Source organism: Hippichthys cyanospilos, chromosome 2 (genome assembly GCF_059441005.1).
Source record: "Hippichthys cyanospilos isolate Australia breed blue-spotted pipefish chromosome 2, RoL_Hcya_1.0, whole genome shotgun sequence".
In the NCBI taxonomy this organism is placed as follows: domain Eukaryota; kingdom Metazoa; phylum Chordata; class Actinopteri; order Syngnathiformes; family Syngnathidae; genus Hippichthys; species Hippichthys cyanospilos.
Window position 1 is genome coordinate 10,404,603 of NC_142370.1, and position 23,357 is coordinate 10,427,959.

At 40.3% G+C, this 23,357-nt stretch overlaps 1 protein-coding gene across 2 annotated transcripts; it reads left to right on the plus strand.

Moving 5' to 3' along the window:
• The first annotated feature begins 695 nt into the window (after window positions 1-695).
• On the plus strand, window positions 696-23,187 carry LOC148427209 (semaphorin-3F-like). 2 transcript variants are annotated; one of them, XM_088407357.1, is made up of 19 exons: window positions 696-1,013; window positions 5,984-6,065; window positions 6,141-6,277; window positions 12,397-12,557; window positions 14,085-14,147; window positions 14,227-14,346; window positions 14,524-14,617; window positions 14,706-14,825; window positions 14,966-15,099; window positions 15,546-15,660; window positions 15,737-15,806; window positions 16,964-17,108; window positions 17,187-17,409; window positions 18,079-18,167; window positions 18,255-18,296; window positions 18,380-18,537; window positions 18,605-18,672; window positions 19,598-19,725; window positions 19,876-23,187. In XM_088407357.1, exons 3-19 carry the CDS (start codon window positions 6,166-6,168, stop codon window positions 20,260-20,262), a joined length of 2,229 nt encoding a protein of 742 aa, XP_088263483.1. In that variant the 5' UTR covers window positions 696-1,013; window positions 5,984-6,065; window positions 6,141-6,165; the 3' UTR covers window positions 20,263-23,187. The 2 variants fall into 2 exon arrangements, with proteins under 2 accessions (XP_088263483.1, XP_088263484.1); XM_088407358.1 differs by having other exon boundaries at window positions 845-1,013; window positions 5,979-6,065.
• Window positions 23,188-23,357: the final 170 nt, after the last annotated feature.

Here is a 23,357-nt window from a genome sequence, read left to right on the forward strand (position 1 = left end):
CTGAAATTTAAATATATTTGATTTTTTTTTAAAGATGTCTTCTTCGGCAGAAATATTGTGTATAAAGGTATCAAGGTTTTATTGTTACCTCAAACTACCTATCATATATCATGTTGTGCACCAACATCAACCAGGCGGTCCTTCAAACATCTCCATTTGCAAACCTCTTAACTGGAACACGTAAGAGGGAGCGCATACTGCTATTCCTGTTCTAGCCCTCTCTCCACTGTTTTGGTCTACAAATGAGCCCTAAAGCTTGAGAATGCATAACGCCCGCTTTTCAGTCAGAATGGACACCCAGCCTTCACCCCAGCCATCCGCCCTCTTCTTTTGTCACCGTTGTCAAGCACACAGGAGCCAGTCACTATGGAATCCCGGGAATTCTTTTTCATTTGCCCGACCTGACTTGTACACGTAATGGTGACTACTCAGAAAATGCCATGCATGAATATTAAACAACGGCCCTCTAAATTATTAACTTTTCCGATAGACAAGCGTTGAGGTGACATTTTGTATTTTTGCGTGACCACTGGCGCGTTCAAGTGCAGCAGCAGCAGCAGCAGCAGCAGCAGGAAGCAGGAACGTACGGGGTTAATCCGACCCATATGCTGCACCGGGAGGTTGGGTCCACCGCGAAAGGGGAGGCTGAAGCTGAGGCTGGGAGCGAACTCGACAGAAGGGAGAGGGCAGCGGGACTCAACGCACACACTTCAAGACCAACACCTGCACCTGGTTGCTTCATTTCCACTCACTGAATTGTTTCTCACGCACGGAGTCACATCATTCATGCGGATGCCTCCCTAAAGTTTGCCTTAAGGATTTGAATCATCTAACCTGGATCAAAAGTCGCCAAACAGCGACCGTTTGATCATTTCTACTTTTGTTTGGCGGAGAATAATCATAAAAAAAACGGATTATTTTCCCTCGCGGTGTGGTTTTTCTTTTTGTTTCGCCTTGAAACGACGCATAGGGGAATGTTGTCTTGACAACTTTGTGCATCGTAGACATCAAAGGTAAGACTTTTATTTTTATTTTTTTTTAAGGGGAGGGGGTTAACTTTTAACCAGCGTCTGGTTACTCTGTGTGTGCGGGTAAACAGTTTTTTTTTTTTTTTGCTCGATCGGTTTCCTATTTGTGGATAGTTTGACTTGACAGGTAGACTGCACCCATGTGCGGCGAGAGCTCGTCCTCTAATTATTTGATTGGGACTCCAAACCTCACGATGGGTTATTATTATGAGAGTTGGTCTCAATCTGTCCTGTAGTTAACACCCAGCTGTCAAAACCACAGCAAACGCACTCACACCACATTGGATTTTTTTTTCTCGCTCTCCATGAGGTGCTCTCAAATCAAAAACTGTGTTTGTCCATTTAAAGATATTTTTGATAAACTATAGACGTACGATGCACCATGACATAGTTTTATTTATAGATGTATTTCTTGGAGGTCCCTTTGAAGTGGCGATTATTTTCAAGTGACAAGTATTGTGTTTTTGACGTCACTTCATTGCCTGGAGTATTATTATTAGAACGTGCTCCATGCGACAAAAGTATGGGAGCAGGAGCTCAGAACATTCAGTCATGAGTTTTAGCCGTAGTCGATCAAGCAGTCAAAGCCGAACTCAAGTAAATTCGTACCTTTATGTTGGTACCACCCGTAAATTTCAGCTCTAAAGGTCGATCATCTTTTCGAGGTGAAGTTTTTTTTTTTTTTTTTTTTTTACAGCAGCCGTTTCAATCAACTGGCGCCACTGAGCATTTTAACAGGAAGAATGTTTTTTTTAAGGACCGGTTTAATCACAGCAACAGTTTAATGAGCCCTGTCGTACGCCTATGCCGTACGCCATTGCAACGCGTTGCGACCTTCACGACAGTGCCATAAAGTATTTTAGGATATTAATTGTAAGCAATTAATCCTATCAGGACCACTTTGTAACACTGCCCTCATTTTTCGTCACAGTTTTGTTGCCCAAATACCTCAGGTATGACTTAATTTCCAGAATTTGCCTAGCATTAGTTAGCGACATGAAGCTAATTGGGATTCAGGTTCATTTATCCAGTCAGGATTACGCAGTCGCTCGTTTTTTTGCGCCATTACACCCCCGTTTAGCGAGAGAAATGACTTAAATAATTGAATTTGATCAAATTCACTCCCACCCCTTTACAAAATCAGGCGAATTATTTCAAACTGATAGCACAGAAAATGCCATGTTCACACAAAGACAACAGGTCTAAAACAATCAATAGATACATTTTTCCATTTTTTTTATGTTTTCTTTATAGTTTTGGGCTGCTGAATCTGATATTGACATCAGGTTCTTTGAATTGGGTCTGTTTTTTTCAGTTACTGATTTTTAAGCAATTTGCCTAATGAACTAATACTGTAATAAGTGGTGCTTTGGTGTCATCTGTTTTTAAATTAAAAAAACAAAACAAATTTGCTTCTTGCTAATTTTGCCGAATTTTCAGAAATTTTCATGATATTGCATCAAAAATAAATACTGAACACCAGTATCAATCAGTATCAGCCCTTTTAAAACGCATATAAAAACATTAGAACCATTTTGAAAAAAAAAAAGTCATTTTGAATTCAGCAACAACAAAATACGCTAAAACCGCAGAAAATGTCTTTGTATCAAAAACTGTGAACCAATCAATCTGCTTTCGTGGAGGACTTCAGAATTGGGAGAATATTTACTGATAAAAGGCTGGAATCAGAGATTTGGAAAAATTGAAGTTAAAACAATGAATTGATAGTCAATATAGTTGTCGATTAGTACAATAATCAGTTGTTGATTGATTAGTTATTGCAAACCACATATCACAATGTTTTGGAAAAAGGCTAGAACAGATTAATGGCATTTCCATTCATTTCAATTGGGATAGAAGATTTGACTTATTATGATTAAGTAAAATTAAACATTTTATTTTATTTTATCAACTACAAATAACATACTGTCACTCCTAATACAAATAACATACTGTCACCCTTAAATTCAAAACATTTAACATGATTTTTTGTCCTTTTGACTGAAATAGAAAATGGCTACGCTACCAAAAGACTTTGTCATTGCATATCATTGAACGAGAATTTAAAAAAATATCTAATTAGAAAGTAGTAATTTGTATGTTTACATTTTGTAAATAGGTGACATACACCATAATATGAGCATTTCTGGTGTTTTTTTTTTTTTACCGCATTATCAAATCACCTGTTGGTGTCATATTGTAAACTATGATTTTTAAGTAAATTCTATTCACATATTCTGGTATGGCACTTACAATTTATAGAGTATTGTCATTTACTCACATATTGTTCCTGTTTTTGTGGGGGTTTGGTGCCTGACCACCGTCAACAGATGAGACTTGTGTCGACTGTTTGAATTGTATTTATCAGATACTAATTGACGTAAAACGTTTGCTAAAAGTGGCGCTCGGCGGGTCCGAGCCCCATGGATATAGCGAAAGCGAGCGAGAGATGCCCCCGGGATGGCTTATCGGCCCAGCAAACAGGGAGACAATTTAATGGAGTCAGCTTTTAGTATTCATAATTTAGATGGGATCCTCTCCCGCAAAGTGCAGCTGCATAATGAATGCTTGAGTTAAGGTCCACGTTTCAGCAGTACCAAAGTGTGAGAAAAAGTAGGTGCGGGGGCTTCCCGCGTCTGCGAACTGTCACCTCTGTGTCGCGTCAGCTCGCAGCCGTCTGTGCTGATGAGTCGCTGCGTTAATGAGTCACCTTACAGTCGGTTGAAGTTTGCGGGTGAGGATACAAAAAAATGAAAGAAATGCACGCGGTGGCTTTTGCTAGCTTAATGTTAATAAAATGGAAATTAATAGACACAAGCATTGCCTGCATTTGATCAATAAATATCTGAACACAAACATGGAGCAACACATGTAGACAGTCTATATAATGAAAGCATATCCTTTATCCGAACCAAAATTATTGTATTACTGCATCTTAAAATTTAATTTCAACTTTTTTTTTTTTTGCTCATAATTATTTTGTATGTCAATTATGCTGCCCCTAGTGCTCACGAAGGGTACATCATAAGGAGCAGCATAATTTCATTGGGCTTAGAAGCATAAAGTCATGACACAGACACAGTTTAATTCTGTTAAGTTATCATTGTATGCTTTTTATAATGTTATTCGTATATCCTCCTTGGAACGTATTCCTTTGCAGTGGACATTGCATCAGGAAAATATATTATGTACTATATAGGTATATATGTATTTCTATAATATGACTACTTATATTGTTATTTAATACAATATAAAAATTGGTGGCATGGGTTTTTAGTCACAATTTTAATATACAAAATACTTCCACACACAAGCATTTACTGTTGTTGTTATCCTCAGCAAAAAAAGATGAAAATGACCGCATCCTATTATAATTCAAACAATCATCAGTTGCTGCTGTACTTAATACTATGTTTTTCAAAAGTGCATTATTATGAACTGCTTTTTTTGTCAGGCTTTGGCACCTCTAGTAATTTTTATACAAGTGGGCTAAGGAGGCCTACTAAAACCTTGGAATGGACCTGCAAAATCAGAAGCCATAATTTCAGAATGTTGCTATATTGCGTTGTAAACTGGACATTAGAAAATAATCAGAAATGCTTAAAAAATGTCTAATGATATTCTCTGATTTATTATGTTATATCTAATGTTTGGTCTAATGTGCACAGACTAATAACAGTACAGTTACATTTTTAGTTTTGTAATGGATAAGGCATATGTAAACATGCCTTCCTTCCAAGACAGAAAAATAATTCCTGCAATAACACCTGTTGATGAAATTAGCATTTGCATTCACATCAACTCCAAAATATAAATATATAATACAAAAAATATAATACAAAAGTGTAAAAAAAAAAAAAAACCCTCCTGAAATACTCTTGTAAAATAGACTACAACAAAATACAGTGCTGCACATTTGTTACATAATCAACAGCACACTAAGCTCGCAATGCTAAGGTTTCTAAGCTGCTGATAACTACCATATCTTAAAGTGACAATATGAAAGATTTAGACCGTTTTTCTTTAAAAAGAAATAAATTAATTGATTCAAAATTTCAAAAACTTGCAAATAAATGTGTTCTTAATGACCAACAGTATGTTTTAACTATAATCATAGGTGTAGTTATCATTAAATTATATTACATGGAAGGTGGCACTCCTCCTGAGGCTGCCATGTCTGTTATAGCTACAGACAATGGTAAATACAGCACCTCCAACTGTCTGTAATGAAAAATGGTCTAAATCTTGTCGCTATTTATTTCAATTATGCACAATGGATAAACCCCATTAACCTTTTCAGGCTCAAATTAAGTTTCTCTTTTTTTTTTCAAAACATCTAAAAAAAATGCCTCAAACAATATTAATGTGGAATACCTAGGGGATGCTCATATTATTGTTGCAAATTTGCAACACCTGCCTGGAGAGGGTTAACCTATGTTGACTGAACCTATCACACAGAACAATATACACACATACAGGCTGTGCTTAGCTAAGGACACAAAGCTGCAGTCAATTAGGTCCCTTGCAAGACGGGTTCCTTTTCACAAGCAACCATAACTTTACACTTACAAAATAGAGCACATTTATAAGCATAGAAACACTAAATAAACTGTATTCGGCTTTTCAGAATCTGTGCACATACTGTAAATAAAACAACTACTGAGGAAAAGTACGAAAAGCTATACAAACAGCAAATTCAAGGGCCACCCCTGGCCACGCCCTTGAGGCGCGATCCTTGATGAATGTCATTTCTACAGTTTGAGTTGCAATATTTAGCGTTGCAAGTGCGTTCCCACAAATCATCGAGCCCGTGTATCTCAAGGCAAAGCTGCACGCTGCCGAATGAACACTTTACACCAATCTGTGCGTGTAGACCCGATTTTGCAGTCTTGACACACACCGTCTTACATTTACTCTTTAAATAAATAATGGGGCTGTCATATTTTCCAGCGCAGGTGTGAAGATTTGGACTGCACTGTGCGTCTTGCCTTATTGGACGGCTGCAGGCCAAACTTGTGATCAGAGGCTTCAAAGAGAGTGCGCGCGTCTTTTTCTGTCTCTTATTCCTCATGGGGCATGCTATAATAATCAGCAATTTTTTTTTTTGTCCAGATTTAGATCTGCGTGGGCTACCTGTATGCCTGTTACCATGACAACATCTGGAGCCCAACTCCTGCTGGTGGCCTTGTGTGTTTACAGAGGACTGAGCCTGCAGCAGTCGGCGCCACGGGTTCGCCTCTCCTTCAAAGGTGAGCCGGAATCCTCTGGCTTCTTTTTTTTTTTTTTGCACTTGCACGGACCTGCGCGCGTCAAGCTCGGCTTCCTCTTCATGCGTACAGTATATAAAGAGCGCTTTTCCTGCCACATGTCAGTAGGCTGCAAGAGTGGAAACAAAAGGTGGATATTACGTGTGTTTTTCTACTTGGTGAAAACGGAGCCAGTCCACACCCTGAAACTCACACGCACTTCACACACTTATCACTTGAGTGCTCTGACGTCCGGCGTGACGACTCTGCCCAGCGATATCAGAGACCAGTACAATCTGGAAAGATTTTGTTTATCCATGACGGAGCCCACACATGAAGATAAAGAATTTGGCATTGAACAGCTTTGGTTCTATTGTGTGTGTGATCTGCTCCAATCATCTCAACACAGAGCATCACACACACATAAACATTAAAATGATGTGCCACCACTGATCTGTCAACAAACATCCCCTGTGGTTATGACTTTTTAAAATTGTCTTAAATACATGATTATGGGTTCAAGCCATGGTTAGGGTTTTAAATTAGGGTTTTAAGCATAGTATTTTTTTGTGTTTTTTTTAGTGAGTTACTTTGTGACTCCCAGTGCTTTTGCTAGCTTAACACGATTGAGGCTGTTGTCAAGTCCCCATTTATCAAGTTCCAGTCAAGTTTAAGTCATAAAGGTCTAAGTCAAGTCAAAATGGTCAAGTCCAGTTCAAGTCCACACTGTCCGAGTCCATGATCATGTCCAAGTACAGATGAGATCATGAGTAAGCCTTATAACCCAAAAAAAAAAAAAAAAAAAAGATTTTTGAACCACAAATTTAGATAAAATATGCTAAACACTTTTCTTTGATGCTTTAGAACCCTTGGCTTATTAACTGTGTGCGCAGATTCTTTTTATTTAATATTGTGCATGACAAGTATATAGCTTTTTTTTCCAAACACAAAATCAAAAGGCAAAAAACAGTGTAACGAAGGCAATAGAGTAAATAATGTGTGTCAATAAAATGGGTCTCTGCCAGTATTCAATTTTTTTTTTTAAGTCAAATCTTGGACAGTCCAAGCATTCAAATTAGGAAAATCCATAATTGGATGACACCTATTGAAATGTATTTATCTATCTTGTATATCTTTATAGAAAGCGGTAGATGGGTAGGTAGGTACATATTGACAGAGGTGAATAAAGTGATTGGAGAGATGGGAAGGGGGGGGGGGGCAAGAGAGAGTGAGGGGGAGAGAGAGAGGGATCGATGGGGGAAGAGTGAGAGAGAGAGAGATAAAGAAAGCGAGAGAAGGCAGACAGAGACAGAGATGCTTGTTCCATAGGTCACATTATATTGGGTTAAAATTGGCACATTTCCCTGAAAGGTGAGTGTTTTTGTTTTTTTTTTTTTCCGGTCAATGTTTAGCTATGAGGCACTTTCCGAATGAGCAGCGAGTCAAGTTAGTGAAAAAGTGAACGCATTCGCACCTTAACATTTTCCGCAGGAGCTACAAAATACATCCCTACACATTCCAACAGCAGCGTAATTGTGAGGAGATGCGACAACAGGATTGCATGTAACTGTGCACAAATGACTTTTTTGTCGTTTCATGACAACAGTCGGACTTGGATCGCGTCAACAAAAATAGTTTGCGAGTCCAATTGTGGTTGGAGTCAAATGTCAAGGAGTCACAGATGACAAAAAAACTCTGGTAGTATTACTGCCCCACAAAGATGTGCCCTGGCTGGTCCATTAACATTGTTGACCACAAGAACAGGTGATGTGATGTTGCCGTGACAACACTGAGAAACACAATTCCGCTTAATACAAGCCAGTGTGCGCCATCCACTTGATTTGTGGTTAACACCTTGAGGCGCTTGATGAGCACAGCTAGGATAAAAAAAAATGTAGTAGCATTTTTTTGGCATTACGCCAACATGTTTCTAATTCATCTTGACACCACGTCACACCACTTCATAAATACAGAATACATGTACAGAAATGGCATTTATGACATTCTTCAGCCTTTACGGTGTTTTTGTCTCATGTGGTAACGTCTTGATGATATATGTCTAAATGCAGAATTTGTTGGAAGAGTTTGACGAATAAGCAGGTGGAGGCTTGTTTTGAGTTCACCTTCTTTGATTAGACGCAAAATGCTTGTCTGCATGCTCGAGTCTATTGTTTTGACCTCCTAAGCTAATTACTTCTCAGTAAATAGCTTATATGTGCATGCCTGTGTGTTTTCAGTTGAACTTGAAAATCCTTAGGTGTGCTCTTAAGTGCGTTTCTCACAAAATGGGGTTGAACTTTGACATTTGTGGGCCCAAGGCAGACCAAGTCCTGGGGATTTCCATATCCATGTACAGTGGTGCCATACTTTTTGCGGATTAGAGAGACTAGGCCGGCCCACAAATTATGGAGATTCAGAGGTAATTGGTCATAATAATCATGTAGAAAAGAGAGGAAAAAAAATCTGTAAACCATGATATACAGTATTTTCCCATACAGTATATTGTTTTGAGTTATTGACAAATATATAAATTGCCCAATTTTTGGATCTAGACAAAAAGAACTTACTCAAGGTCTCGACTTTCATTTCCCGGGAGCGAAAAAGTTTAAATTGTCATCGAAGTGTTTGAAAATTGAAGATTTAACCCTTGTGCAGTATTTTATTTAAATGCTTTGGTCACTTGTGAATTTCAAGGCTTTTCACATCAAAAGTAAAGCATTGAAAGGAGACACCAAGGAGGTGAAATTTCACCCAGGTGGTGACAACATGTCAAAGTTCAACATGGCATGACCACTTAGTTATCACACTTCTAGGAGTGTCCCATCCCTTGCCTAAAATCTTGTGAGAATGATGTGGAAGAAAATGACCTGAAAATGGTCAAAATACTGCCCCTTGTGGAGTATTTTGACAATTTTTAGTCTTTACATTAAAGGCAATTCGCATCAAAGGGAAAGCTTTGAAAGAAAACATTAGGGAGCTGAAATTTCACCCAGATGGTGACAACACGTCAAAGTTCAAATGGCAGGTGTGAGACATCAAAAACATGCAGGTATGCGGCTCTCTACGTTCGGGGTTGCCTACCCTCGCACTCCAAGGAGTGCGCCACCCTTTGGCTGATGATGTGGAAGAAAATGACCCAAAAATGATCAAAATCCTGCACAAGAGTTACGCATTCAATCACTTTCATTGAGACTCAAGCAATAGTAATTGCTTTAAATGGAAGCAAAGGTCAGTCATCTATTCTTAAGAGCCCCTTGTGCGCCCGCAGGCATTTGCCTGCATTGGCCTGATGTAAGTCCAGCCCCGCCTAACACACTAGGGCACGTCCACAACAGCTGAGAGGTGTTCACTTATTAGCTTGCTGCTTTGGTAGTCGCATTCCCAAATCACACTGACCCTTCCCTCTAATACCAAGCAAAAAAGGCGCAAAGTTGGATCGAGTCCAAATGTTTTCTGCGACTCCGAGGATTTATTGTTCATTGTTTGCCACAGTGAGCCCCTTTGTCCCGGGAGGCGCCCGCGGAGGAGGCCGACAAGGGCTCATGTGACTCCTTTTGCCTAAAGGCCCGAGATCCTGTATTGTTCCTTCTCATGCGTGTTTGAACGGGGAGGCAGGCCGGCTGGAGTCAAGCCGCCATTGCCGGACAGCAAAACGCGCCGCGTAATGGAAGTGAAATTGTCGCGTCCGAATGCATCATTAGCGGCCGTCCTCTGTAATCCAAGAACTCGGCCTGACCCAGTTGTAGCGTCATACGTGAATGGTGTGTCCTTCCCAGTGTTTCCCTATCCGTGTCAGAATGCTGTCGGGGCTTCTCTGGATGTTTACCCGATGATGGCAGGACATTGTTAGCTATTTCGGGAGACATGTAGGGGAGTGGCGTTCCCGCATTGAGGCCCTTGAATGAATCCACGTCGTCCGTTCATCCTGTGTTTACCTCGGCCCACCTCAAAAAAGGCATCCCGGAGATCCGATTGCACGGTCTATTTTGGTGGCACCTTGTCTACATCCTGTTAAACGTTGACCCCCGTGAAGGAAGATGGCGGCCTCTTTGATGTAAATATAGATTGCACGTTGTCTGCAATCCCCGCAAGCTCGCTTCTGAGGCTCATTTCTGAACATTTGTCGTGACATAAGCCTGCTGTCTTGAACGATTATGCTGCGCACATACGGTGGGCATTTTAAACACAGACCACAGATGCGGGCGGGGTCAAGGGGAAATCAACTAGTCGACGAGCCAACTTTTCAGATTGTCTTCTCCAAGGATGAATTAAGCCGAAAAATATCTCATATCTTCAAAAGTGGTCCTCTTTTTATATAATGAACAGTAAAATATCTTCCTAAATTGATTTCATCCCATCTAAACACGTGAGACATCAATGGAAACACTGATTGTGTCAAAAGATAGATCTAAAAAAAATAAGGTTCACAATAGTGGACAAGAATTAATAGGTTGGCCTTCAGGAGGATATTAAACTTTGGGTCCAAATTTGTAATGGTATCTCAAGGCAAATTTTATTTAGCAACTCTAGAAGATACTAGATCATGTAGCATGACTTTTTTTCTCTGACTCATCTGCCGAAAACTTGTGTCGCTAATGACAATACTCATCTGTAAGAAACTGAACATAATACATGCATACAAGATTTTACAAAGGAGCCACAAGAAGTCAATTTAGCAATAAGGTGCTTCATGTTACAATTAATGTTCTCTCAATTTGAAAGAAAAGCATAAGTGATTCACCAGGCAGCAATTACAAAAGCAAGAACAAGCGGCGACACAGACTATAAAGTCTACACACACCCGTTCATATGTCAGGTTGTTATGATATGAAAAAAATAGATCAACTTCATTTATTTATTTTTCCAAAGTGTGTTGCACAAATATGCCCAATCCCCTAAAACGTGTGATGTGGCTGTTCAAATGAACAATTCTTGATTCAAACTTATGTAAATGGCAGACAGCACATATAGACCCGCAAACATTAAAAGGACTCTGATTAACTCCAAATAATGCTCCGATCTTCTAGTTGGCTTTTCCTGGAATTTTACTGCTTTCTGTTCACAATACTTGACTTAGGCCTTAGTTTCAGCTGAAGAAAAACAACACCTCTTCTTGATGCGGCCACCGTCATGTTTCTATGTTGAAATGGTGTCCTTTAAGGGGTGAGACTTGCTGTGTTTGCGCCAGACATACCTTTTGGAATTATGGCCTCAAAGCTGTTTCATTAGACCATAACAAAATCTCCCAGACATATTAGGGAAAATCACGGCCTATTATCCTCACACAACATTTCTATATTGTCTTCTCACAACTCAGGAAGGTCCAACCTTGCTGTACTTACAAGTACCATATGGTACTGGATGGTTTCTGTTCAAATTGCACTTCAAAGGTAACAGTGAATTGGCGAATGGAGGCATGCAACCAAATCTGATGGTGTGACAGGGTGCATTTCCCTCACAGCAGATGAAAATGGTTCAATCAGAGCTTTCAGGAGAAGAAAGAAAAATGCTGAATACATTTTCCAGTAGCGTGTCTTAACAGGTTCCGCTCGGCTGAGCACAATCCCAATCTTAAGAATTTGCCGCGCTGACCAGCGTTCCTTAAGTGACTTGCTTTTTTTTTTTTCTTCGCCTAAATCCAGTGGGTATGTAGTTCTTCAGCTCAATCACACAGCCAGAACACATGAAATTTTAATGTTCTAAAAGCAAATATGTTTCTTAAAATGCTCCAAGTTGAGTTATATTTAATCACTTGCATGTATTTTCCAAAGAACAAGTGAGAAAGAAGGCTGTTGTTTCAAGGGATGTGCTTCTGTCCAAGCCTGTCTTGAAACATGTTGCAGCCATTAGGAATATGTTGAGCAACTTTGCTTAACGCTATTAAAATAACACTATAAGATCACGTTGATGCTTGTGATGAGCATCAGCACAATGGACAAGACACAAATCCCACGAGACGGGATTTCTCATGATATTTCTTTACTAATTGCTTGATATTAAAAGTAATGCTACCGTATTTGAAGGGTTAAAATAAGATCACGGTTCACAGCTGTGGTGACCTGGATTTTAATTTCATGGTCAATAACGAAATAGAAGCAATAACGGCATCATTTGTTTCACAGAACTGATGGACACTCGGGCTGCGCGACCCTTCAGTTTCTCCTTCAACACCAGCGACTACCGAATCCTCTTGATGGATCAGGACCAGGGGCGCTTGTACCTGGGCAGCAGGGAGTACCTGGTGGCACTGGATATGCACAACGTCAACAAGGAGCCGCTAATAGTATGCATGCGCACACACGCACTTGCAGACTCAATGGATTGATTGAGTTTTGTATGTTTAGTTTTGCATTTGAGCATTAGTACTCTGAGACACAGATGCCAATACCTTTTATATTGTCACTAAATGTAAACAAAGACAATTAAACATTGTGCATTGAAAACAATGTCCTAACTTAGCCTTAATGACCTTTAGCTAATTGCTAACACATATTGAATTAGATCATTTGCAGGCTAACAGTGTTAGTTAGTCACAGTGTTATAACCCGGTGGCTTTCAACTTCTCTCCAATGATACACCCCCAATGAAATATTTTTTCAGCAAAGTATGCCTGAACCAGCGTAAAGGACTTTTGAATGGAAAAGGAAAACATAATCAAAGTTTATGTCTGATTTAAGAAAATATGGAACTACTAGATATAGACATTTTTACATTTCTTTGCTTGTCTAGTACTGCCGATTCAGTGAGCACTGTTATTTTCTTAAAATTGTTAATGCGATAGTATGTGAAAAATAACTTGGGAAACAAGTTGTAAAATTGTACAGTACTGCATGTGGCCAGCTTTACACTGACTAAATTGAAACATGTAAAATAAACTATTTTCAGGGGGCGGCAGCAGTGTAATGCCAGTGAAGTGTGTAATAGTTCCAGGCACATCTGATTTAAAAACTTAAATAGATCATGTTTAAAGAGCCTACAATGCTTAGGACTGTTTAAGATCAAATTGTTATGGGTACATGTCAGTCTTAAATTGTCCCAAAAATGGCCAGGTTGTTCAACTATTAGCTTTGCATGGCATGGCAAATTTCAATACATTAGAAGGATCAGTGTTTTGTAAAAATAGCACAAACACCTAAAACTGGCCAAAGTTGGAAGCTTTGAAAACATATTGCACTGTGTGTGTTGTGTTCTAATTTTGTCCCCGCAAAAGAAGCAAATTTATTTGCATCCCAATCAATTGCATGAAACATCATTGGCAAACCCAGGATGTCTTGATCCAGATAGGACTTAGTAGAGTAGCTTGAATGAGTTAAAAGATCTCGGGTACTGTGTATTGGTGGCTACCCAGGAGTTGAATGCTCACACTGGTATCGGTTGGTAAAAAAAACGCTATTGAACATTCCTAGAAAATATGAAATTCACCAAAATGTGACTTACCCTGTGTGGTATGTGAGGTTTTGGCCTGACTGCAGTGATATACTCAGAATTAAAAGACTACAAATGAATGACGAACAATTCAGTCCGCAATGTGGAAAAACTGAAAGCAGATGTTGCTATCAAAAACACATTTTCTTATTTTGTTGCCTCATTAAAGTTTAAACTGAAAGTCGTTCTGGTAGATTTAAAATGAGTTCCCCTCTTTGTAAAAAAAATTTTTTTTTTACCCTACCCACCTCTTCCAGTATTGACTGTGACTTGACATACAGTACAATAGATACAATTTAGTTGTAAGTTCATTTTTTTTCATTGCTAAATAAATGAACATTTTCGATACATACTCTGCTAATAAAATCATCTGTGTTGTAACCAGATCCATTGGCCAGCATCTGCCAAGAGGAAAGGGGAATGCCAGATGACAGGAAAGGGAAGACAGGTGCGGTCGTGTTTTCATTCTATGCTTTCAAACTGGCCGGCGCGTAAAAACGTACGTGTCGAAATTCTTCCCGACCCAGGGCGAATGCGCCAACTTTGTGCGCTTGATCGAGCCGTGGAACCGCACCCACCTGTACACCTGTGGAACGGGGGCTTACCAACCCATCTGCACATTCATCAACCGAGGCTGGAGGGCAGAGGTGAACACGTTGACGCCCCCTCGAGCGCCACTCGTGGATAACATCTTGGCGCTGCGGAGCCTGAAGCATTGTCCTGTTAAATATTTCAGGAGTACAAACCGGGCCACTGATTTGTTTATGATTCTCCCGCGCTCCCTCGTGACGTTCAAGCGATCTATTTTTTGCCCGTCTCCGCAGGACTACCTGTTTCGACTGGTCCCCGGCTACGTGGACTCCGGGAAAGGAAAATGTTCCTATGATCCCAAAGAGGACAACGTTGCGGTTCTCATTCGTAAGATCCTTCTGTGATTAACGACTAAATAAAAACAAAGAATGTGTTTTGGTTAAATGTTTGCTGTTGTAAATGTTCCCCGCTTTAGATGGTAACCTGTATGCAGGTGTGCATATTGACTTCATGAGCACAGATGCAGCTCTTTTTAGGACCATGGGCGGGAGAGGCGCCATCCGGACGGAGCAGTACGATTCCAGGTGGCTCAATGGTGAGTAATGGAGGGTGTGTGGCGATTACAGGTTGGGCTTCCTGTCTTGTTACTCATCAGGCACTTGCCTCCGTCATCACCCTGCTTATCTGATTCTCCTTCTTTTTTTTTTTTTTTTTTGGTTTTTAATTGCCCTCCAGAACCGGTGTTTGTCCAGATCCAGCAGATCCCTGACAGCGCGGAGAGCAACGACGACAAGCTCTACTTCTTTTTCCGTGAGAAGAGCTTAGACTCGAGTCCCAATGTCTTGGCCAGGGTGGGCAGAGTATGTCTGGTGAGTTACCAGTATAAATACGTACAAAGCTACATCCTCCATTTCAGTTGATACTAGCTCTCTTGAGTTGTAGCTACAAAATAGATTTCGCTGCTTAATTCTCATTCTTCAAATACAACAATCAGAATAACATGATTAGACTATTTGGGCTGAAACATATTATTGTAAACAATTTATGGGAGTGTTGATTTTCCCCCAACTCATTCAATGCCATGGACGTATTTTCCAGTTTTTTTAGAGTTCAGGCATTCAATCCCAGATACGCACCGATTTAATACTTAAGTGTCATGAAATGTATGTCCTTAAATACTTAAATATGTAAAAAAAAATCAAAAAAGAAACGTAAAAATACTTCCCTGGCATTGAATGATTTAAATGCTCTTCATGTAAATTGAAATCCGTGAGAGGCCACAATGACGCACGACCTCATTTTCTTTTGTGTCTAGAATGACGAAGGGGGCCAGAAATCTCTGGTGAACCGCTGGACAACGTTCCTCAAAGCACGTCTTATCTGCTCGGTGATCGGCGACGATGGAGTGGAGACGCGATTTGATGAATTACGTGAGGCGGCCGCCGCAAATTGCATTTTGACGCCAACTTCTCCCCCTTATTGTTTTGCGCCGGCCGGGCTCCGCAGGTGACGTGTTCATTCAGCCGACGCAAGACGAAAGGAACCCCACGGTGTTTGCGCTCTTCACGACGGCGGGGTGAGCAACCTCTTTTCTGATGTTGACTTTCTCCCAGCTGCCGTCCTTGTACCTGATTTGACTTTGAATTTCTGAATCGCGCAACCTTAACTCCAAGTTCAGTCAATCATAATAAAATTGCACACATTATTCCACTTGTATTTGTACTATTTTCAAATCATTTTATTCTGCCATATGTTGTTTTATACATGATTATATTTGTTGACCAATTCAAACCATTCCAACTTCAACGTATGCTGAAAATTCCCGCTCTTATTTTTCGCGTGTCTAACATTGAAAGTTTTGAAAATGCACATTCATTACCAAAGGGGAATTGAAAAAATTGTTGCCATCTATATGTTCAGGTCAGTCACTTCACTTTGTGATCATGTTTTAATATTCCCACAATTCCTACTGTTTTTCATGCTTCAACTTCTTGAAATTTTCACCTTTCCAACATCATACCATTCCAACAATATACACCTTCTGGATTTTTTTTTTTCCCCCATTCCAAAAATTCACTTGTCCAAATATTCTTGTGCCCTTATAAAATACCCATTCATTTCCTCTGACACGCTCATCATTCCACATCAAATTACTTCTACTCTGACTAATTTCTATTATCCCAACTTTGAAGTCAGCTACAATTTTTTTTTTCAAAATTTCACCAAAAAGTTTAATCATTTTAATCCTTTTCCTATAGGCCTATTTCTATATTCAATTTTTTTCCAACTTTAAACTGTTTATCTCATACACATTATAAGTGTTTTAACATCCTTTTTTCTATATAATGGCAAAACAAACAAAAAAAATGTTTGCAATTACCTATAATTTCACCATTTTGATCAAATTTCACGTACCAAATTTTTATTGTCTAGCTCATCACTTTCACTTAAACAAAACTAAACATCAAAAATACAGTAAATTTTGTTTTATCAACCGTTATTTTTTTCTCACACTCTGAACCCTGCGCCTTACAATCCAGTGCAATATATTCATATTTCCAATTTCAGTATGTTCAGTCTGTGTTGAAGGCATAATGTTGCTATAACCAGGGAGTTTGAAAAAAAAAAAAACAAGTTTTAAATGTACCATCTTTCTGCCTAAAAATCTGATGTTACAACCTGCAGTTTACGGGCAGGTTTTTCAAAATTTCAAATACAATGTGTTTGTTCCAGGTCAGTGTTCAAGGGCTCGGCCGTCTGCGTCTACTCCATGGCCGACATCCGCAACGTCTTCAACGGCCCCTTCGCCCACAAGCACGGCCACAACTACCAGTGGACCGAGTACAACGGCAAGATTCCGTACCCGCGCCCGGGAACGGTGCGTTTCCGCCCTCGTGACCCCTCTCCGGCACACGAGGGCAAAAAGAGTCAAGTCCGCCTCTTCTTTTCCGTCCAGTGCCCGGGAGGAACCTTCACACCTGGCATCCGCTCCTCCAAGAGCTTCTCGGACGAGGCTGTCAATTTCATCCGGGCCCACCCGCTCATGTTCCGGCCTGTTTATCCCATTCACCGCCGCCCCCTAGTGGTGAGGACCGGCGTGGACTACCGCTTCACGGCCCTGGTGGTGGATCAGGTGGACGCTGTGGATGGACGCTACGAGGTGCTCTTTCTGGGCACAGGTGAGGCTATTCACAAGACATTCCAGGAGCCCCTTCAAAATTTAGTTTTCTATTAATAGTTGACGTTTGAACAGACAATAGTAAGCAACATATCTCTTTATTCCAAATGTTTAGGTCACATACATTTCAAACATTAGAATGTAAATACAAAATAAATTAAAAGACCCTGATGCATGCTCGATCCACATGCTGTTGGATAGAAGAGTAGGAACGGAGTATGGAATGGACTGCTTTTTAAAACAATGCTTGCTATATTTTTCATTTCTACCGTACGCGGGGATGGAATGGCACTAAATTCATTTCCGGGTTTCCCGAAGAAAGCAAAAAAAAAAACTTTTCTGATGTGCATTTTCATGAGGAAAAACAGCACAACATAGTTATGACAATAAAATAGTATTACAAGGAAAAATCTATTGTCTCACTGCATCAACTGATGGGCCGTTGTGTGTTGGCTTCACCGGCAAAGCACAGAGAAAGACAGACAGACGTATGACGCTCTCAACTTTTAAGGTCATCAGTACAGCAAGAAGAATGTGTTGCTGCACCGTTTGTGTTCAATCTTGCTTAAAGAGTTTAAAGAGCGCCGCAAAATGCATCTTATTTAGGTTTTAAGCGAGCATACTTTAAAGCTACACTGTACACACTGTGTTTTTGGGTTTGTCCGGACAGATCGCGGCACCGTCCAGAAAGTCATAGTTTTGCCCAAAGATCCCACCAGCATGGAAGAACTGACGCTAGAGGAAGTGGAAGTTTTCCGAGTATGGCTCCTTAATCTTTTTGTCGCGGGCGTATGGCGTTACTGTCTCGTTCAATGGTATACTGCTATTTTTTTAACTCGTTCACAGAGCAGAGCTGCTATCAAAACAATGAAAATCTCTTCTAAACGAGTAAGCCGGCACGCCGCCGCTTTACATTTGCTCACGCACGCCGCGGCGCTCACCTCCAGGCTGTTTTGCTTTGCGTCCTGCAGCAACAGCTGTACGTATCGTCGGACGCGGGATTGACGCAGGTGTCGCTGCACCGTTGCGGCGTCTACGGCAGGGCCTGCTCCGACTGTTGCCTGGCCCGAGATCCGTACTGCGCCTGGGACGGCGAGAGCTGTTCGGCCTTCACGCCTTCCACCAAAAGGTGCCCGTAACACCGCGGGCCAAATCGCCCCGGCTCCGTTAACGGCGGTTTCGTGCTTTTGTCGCAGGAGGAGCCGAAGGCAGGACGTCAAGCACGGCGATCCCCTCAGGCAGTGCCGAGGCTTCAACGCCAAAGGTCGGTCGCCCTTCTCCTTGTTATTTGGATCAAGGTGACGGTTCAACATTTTTATACGTTTGCGATTGGTTGGCAAATTACCAGGGAGTATCTTCAATCATAAATTTAACCCTTTAAGTGCCAAAGAAGGAAAATGGAACCAAGCAACATTTATACAGTACGCCTTGATCTCAAGCTGTTATCAAGCTACAACCTATTAAAATAGTGATGTAAAAATATGTTAAAGAAAACTCTGGCACTTAATGTGGAAACCTGGAAAGAAAAATGAAAAAGGTTGATGCAAATCATCCTCCTTTTTAAAAAAATTCAAAATATTAAAAACAACGAAACCATACCATATTATACGTTAATTGCATTTGTTTGAAAAATAGTTCAAAAGTAGTTTCATGCAAGTTTGTGTGTGTGTGTGTGTGTGTGTGTGTGTGTGTATGTGTATGTATGTATGTATGTATGTATGTATGTATGTATGTATGTATGTATATATATATATATATATATATATATATGATAGAAATTTTAACAAATATTTGCTCAGATTTCTTTTTCTTTTTAATATTTCAGTATAGAATTCGCGATTCGAAAGTAATGGGTCTGTAATCAGCAAAAATCTGAATTGTCGATGCCCATTGAAATGCACTGCAGTAAATAAATACGTACTGTATATAAACTACTATGCAAATAAACTGGTGCCAAACTGTAAGTCGGCCGGGTTCAAATGAAGAAAAAAAAGGAATAAAACAGAAGAGCCTCATGATTTTATACATTCAAAAAGAAATAGATACATTGAATAGTGCTTTTTATTGCATATATTTCAAAATTTGATATTGGAGATCTTTATTTTTTGTTAAAATGCAATCTTTGAAAAAGGATCCGTCAGTGTCCAAAGGTCTCGATCTCTATTGCCGCCCTTGGTATGTGCTTCCAGTGGAGAAGCGTCTGCGAGAGACGGTGCAGTTCGGTGTGAAAGGCAGCAGCACATTTTTGGAGTGTCAGCCTCGCTCGCCGCAGGCTACCGTCAAGTGGCTTTTCCAGAGGGACGGCAAAAGGAAAGTGGTAAGCCACTTCAACTTCTCTTTCGGGAGTAGCCTCACTTCTTGCAGGGAAAAGTCAAGCCGGTTTGATTTCCGTCGCGCGGTATCGTACGTCCACGCAGAAGAAGAAAAATGTCTCAGATTGTTTCTTCGGTACCGTTCGGCTCTCCAGCTGAACCGCGCCGGCGACGTCCTGAAGACCAACCACGGCATCCTCCTCAAGTCGCTGAACGGGTCGGACGCGGGGCTCTACCACTGCCTGGCCACCGAGAACAACTTCAAGCACACGGTGGCCCGCGTGGCGCTGCGCATCCTGGACCGAGACATCGTCCTGGCTCTCAGCGCCCGGGACGACGACGAAGCCGACCGGCCCGAGACTCGCGAGCCGCCGGCCCGCCCTCCGTCGTACCTCGCGTCCACGCCCTTCCCGCCTGAGATCCGACTGATCAACCAGTACTGCCGGTCCTACTGGGAGCGGTCGGGTCCCAAGCAGCAGCCGGACCAGCGCAAGCGTACCAGCAGGCGGCACGCCGAGGGCCAGGAGCGAGGTCTCGGCTAGGACTTGGCCCACTTGGACTTCTGTTGGTGTTGTTCCTGCATGTTTGTGCGTCGATGACCTTTCAGTGCCGTATCGCCGAGTTTGTCTTCGGCCTAGCGGGGACATTTTGTGGATAGCAACACCTCACCAAATGAGCGCATTCCAAAACGTCCAGTGTCGCTTTTACACATTCTTGTTAGTACAGCTTTTATGTTCAGAACAGAGTCACAAATCAAGACTTTTTTTTTTAACCTTGTGCAGTATTCGGTCCAATCCTTTGATCTCTACGGTGAAAGCATTGAAAGAAGACACGAGAAAGCTGAAATTTTACCCAGATTTTTGTCAACATGGCACGACCACTTAGTTATCACAGTACCAGGAGTTTGCCATCCCTTGGCTAAAATACTGTACTGTGAAAATGATCAAAATACTGCATAAGGGTTACGTTACCCTCCAAAACAACCACAATAGTTTCCTTATGGGCATTTTTTTTTTTTTTTTTTTTTGCTCACACAGTCACATGACTACTATGACTATACACAACTTGCAAAAAGTCAGATAGGCTTTTGGATGCAATTTCAGGATGAACCGAAAGTGCACTGCAAGGCTGTCTTAGTTTTTCTAGCTTCACTCTAGGATCCACCAATGAACATCTTTAGAACATCAGCCAAATATATCACCTAATTGGCAAATATCTCCTGATTATTTTAATATTTTACCTTTTGTACCTTATCATTTACAGCAGTTCTATACAAATAACACTGGTGTCATTGTTTATTACACTGATGTCACTATTTATTGCACACATCCATACCATTGTATCCTCAACCCTGCGTTGGTCCCGTAGGGTGTTTGGACACCCCGATTTTTTTAATGTTTGTATTTCTATTACAATTTTTACCTCTCTTTCCTGTACTTTCCTGACTCATTGAACCAGTTGTATAATTAGCAGCATAAATGTATTTTGCATACAAACAGCCCACACTCAATTTTTGAAAACTCCACGCGACCAACGCAAGGTTACTATACACCTTTTCAAAATTGGAAAATCATTACGTTGCGCAACATAAATTAAGCATACATTTGCTAAAGAGGACACCCACTCAATAACTATTAACGCAAACATATGACAAAACTTTATTTATTGGGAAAGAGTACTGCTGTGATGCCAGAAGTTTTTTTTTTTTTTTTTTTAATTGAAGCAGGAGGGGCTGGGATAACATTTGTCAGGCCAGCATGTGGACAACCATACTTACCAGAAGGGGGCGTAGACGTGACACTGCATCACCAATAGTGGGTCCCTGCACAGTCTCCCATTTTCTTGGTCACTGTCTGACGAATTTGAGCAGTCTCGGAATTTTCCACAGTCAAAACTGGGTACTTTCATCAGTATCGACTTTGGAAATTTGGGTGTCAAGGTAGCAAAAAACAAATGTCAATGATGCCCTGTCAGGTCTCCACCCCTTTGCTGGCAAGTATGGCTTTCTTTGTGTTTTCTCGACAATTAGGTTTCCCTAGCGTTTATAAGCTTGCTTTAATACAACCAGTCAAACCAAAAACGTGTTTGGATCCAATATTTCTTGATAAATCATATATTTTTTTTCTTCTCAATTTGATTTATTAAACTGCTGTGTAGCTTATCTCTTTGTTAGAATAGTTATGCTATGTAAAGGGGTTCTAGAGGTCTCAAAAACGATTCAATTTTGGCATCTTGATCTTTGACCTTTCTTTACGTGACATGATCATTTCATACTATGGGTTTCATATTTTAATGTAGTAAATTTTATGCTTTAACGTGATATATTTCATTTCATGTGATAAATGTCACGTTTTACTGCATAATGTTTCAAAGATAATCTGTTTAATTTCACTTAATCATTTGGCGAAAAAAGTCAACACATTTCCTTCCCGTCCTGATCACTGGCATTGTACATAGATACATGTCCTCTTTTTAAACATCTGGCCTTTTTTGTTGTGTTATTTTTTTCAAACATATAGATAGATTGTCTCTCCCACAAAATAGACCCCAGCAGTATCTAGGAAACCAAAATGAAATAGTCAAGCACATATGTTACGGGGAGAAAAAAAAAATCATGTTTCGGTATTACACTAATTTCACACTATATATATATATATATATATATATATATATATATATATATATATATATATATTTTTTTTTTAAACTTTAAAAACTTCCTCTTTTATTTAACATCTGACATGTTTATCACATGTTCGACTTAATCCGAATGGAGCTATAAATATCCTGGTTGGCATCAAGTCAAGACATTCCAACGATCATTTTCATCACAGTTTTTGACACACTTTTTGCCGTTACAAGACCAAGATGACAACCAAAAAAGCTTAGAGAAATTTAACACACATGTACAGCATTTAAGGTTCATCATAAAATTTCAAGCTCAAGCTGAATATACCAAACCGTTTTTGTCAGCAGTAGTTTATATTTTGACTGCATGTCACTGAACGTTGGCAGGTAGTTTTTCAACACGTCTGACTGTCACGTAACCCCGAGTACCACAAGAAAGTGTCAAGCGGCAAGACCACAAGCGTGCTACTTTTGAGTATATTGAGAACAAATGTAATATATTGATTGTTAATATACAATAATATATATGGCCAGTGGATTACTGTTTTGTTGTATGAGGGAACGAAGACGTTCCATCAATGTTTGCATGCTTCTGTTTGTCATTGTCACCTGTATTGGGCCTTGCCGTGTGTGTAAACCTGTCTGTAAATTATGACCATGTTGATGTCCCCCCTTCCCAGTATGTAAGTGGTGATGATGCGCAACATGGTGCTTTTCCACATGTGCACTTTTGTCAGTGGTGGTTGTGGGAAATTTGGGATGTTTGCACAGATGTTATCAGTAAGTTAATTTTTTTTTATGTACAGTGTCTTATTATAAAAAATGTTGAATTATGTCAACTCAGTGTTATGTGCTTCCAATAGGCTATTGCCAGAAAATTCCCAGAACTCTTTTTCAAGGAAGGTATCAAAATACCAAAATATCAAAATGTGGGATCAAAACACTCCATTAATGCGCAACATTTTTATAGTATAGTACTCATAGGTGTCAGATATTTTCTAATAGTGAT

Excerpts from the sequence above, each read along its gene's own strand:
- LOC148427209 (XM_088407357.1), top strand. The coding sequence starts at position 6,166 with ATGCCTGTTACCATGACAACATCTGGAGCCCAACTCCTGCTGGTGGCC. Across the intron at positions 6,278-12,396 it reads GGTTCGCCTCTCCTTCAAAG|AACTGATGGACACTCGGGCT; the intron begins GTGAGCCGGAAT and ends TTTGTTTCACAG. Across the intron at positions 19,726-19,875 it reads GGGACGGCAAAAGGAAAGTG|CTGAACCGCGCCGGCGACGT; the intron begins GTAAGCCACTTC and ends TCGGCTCTCCAG.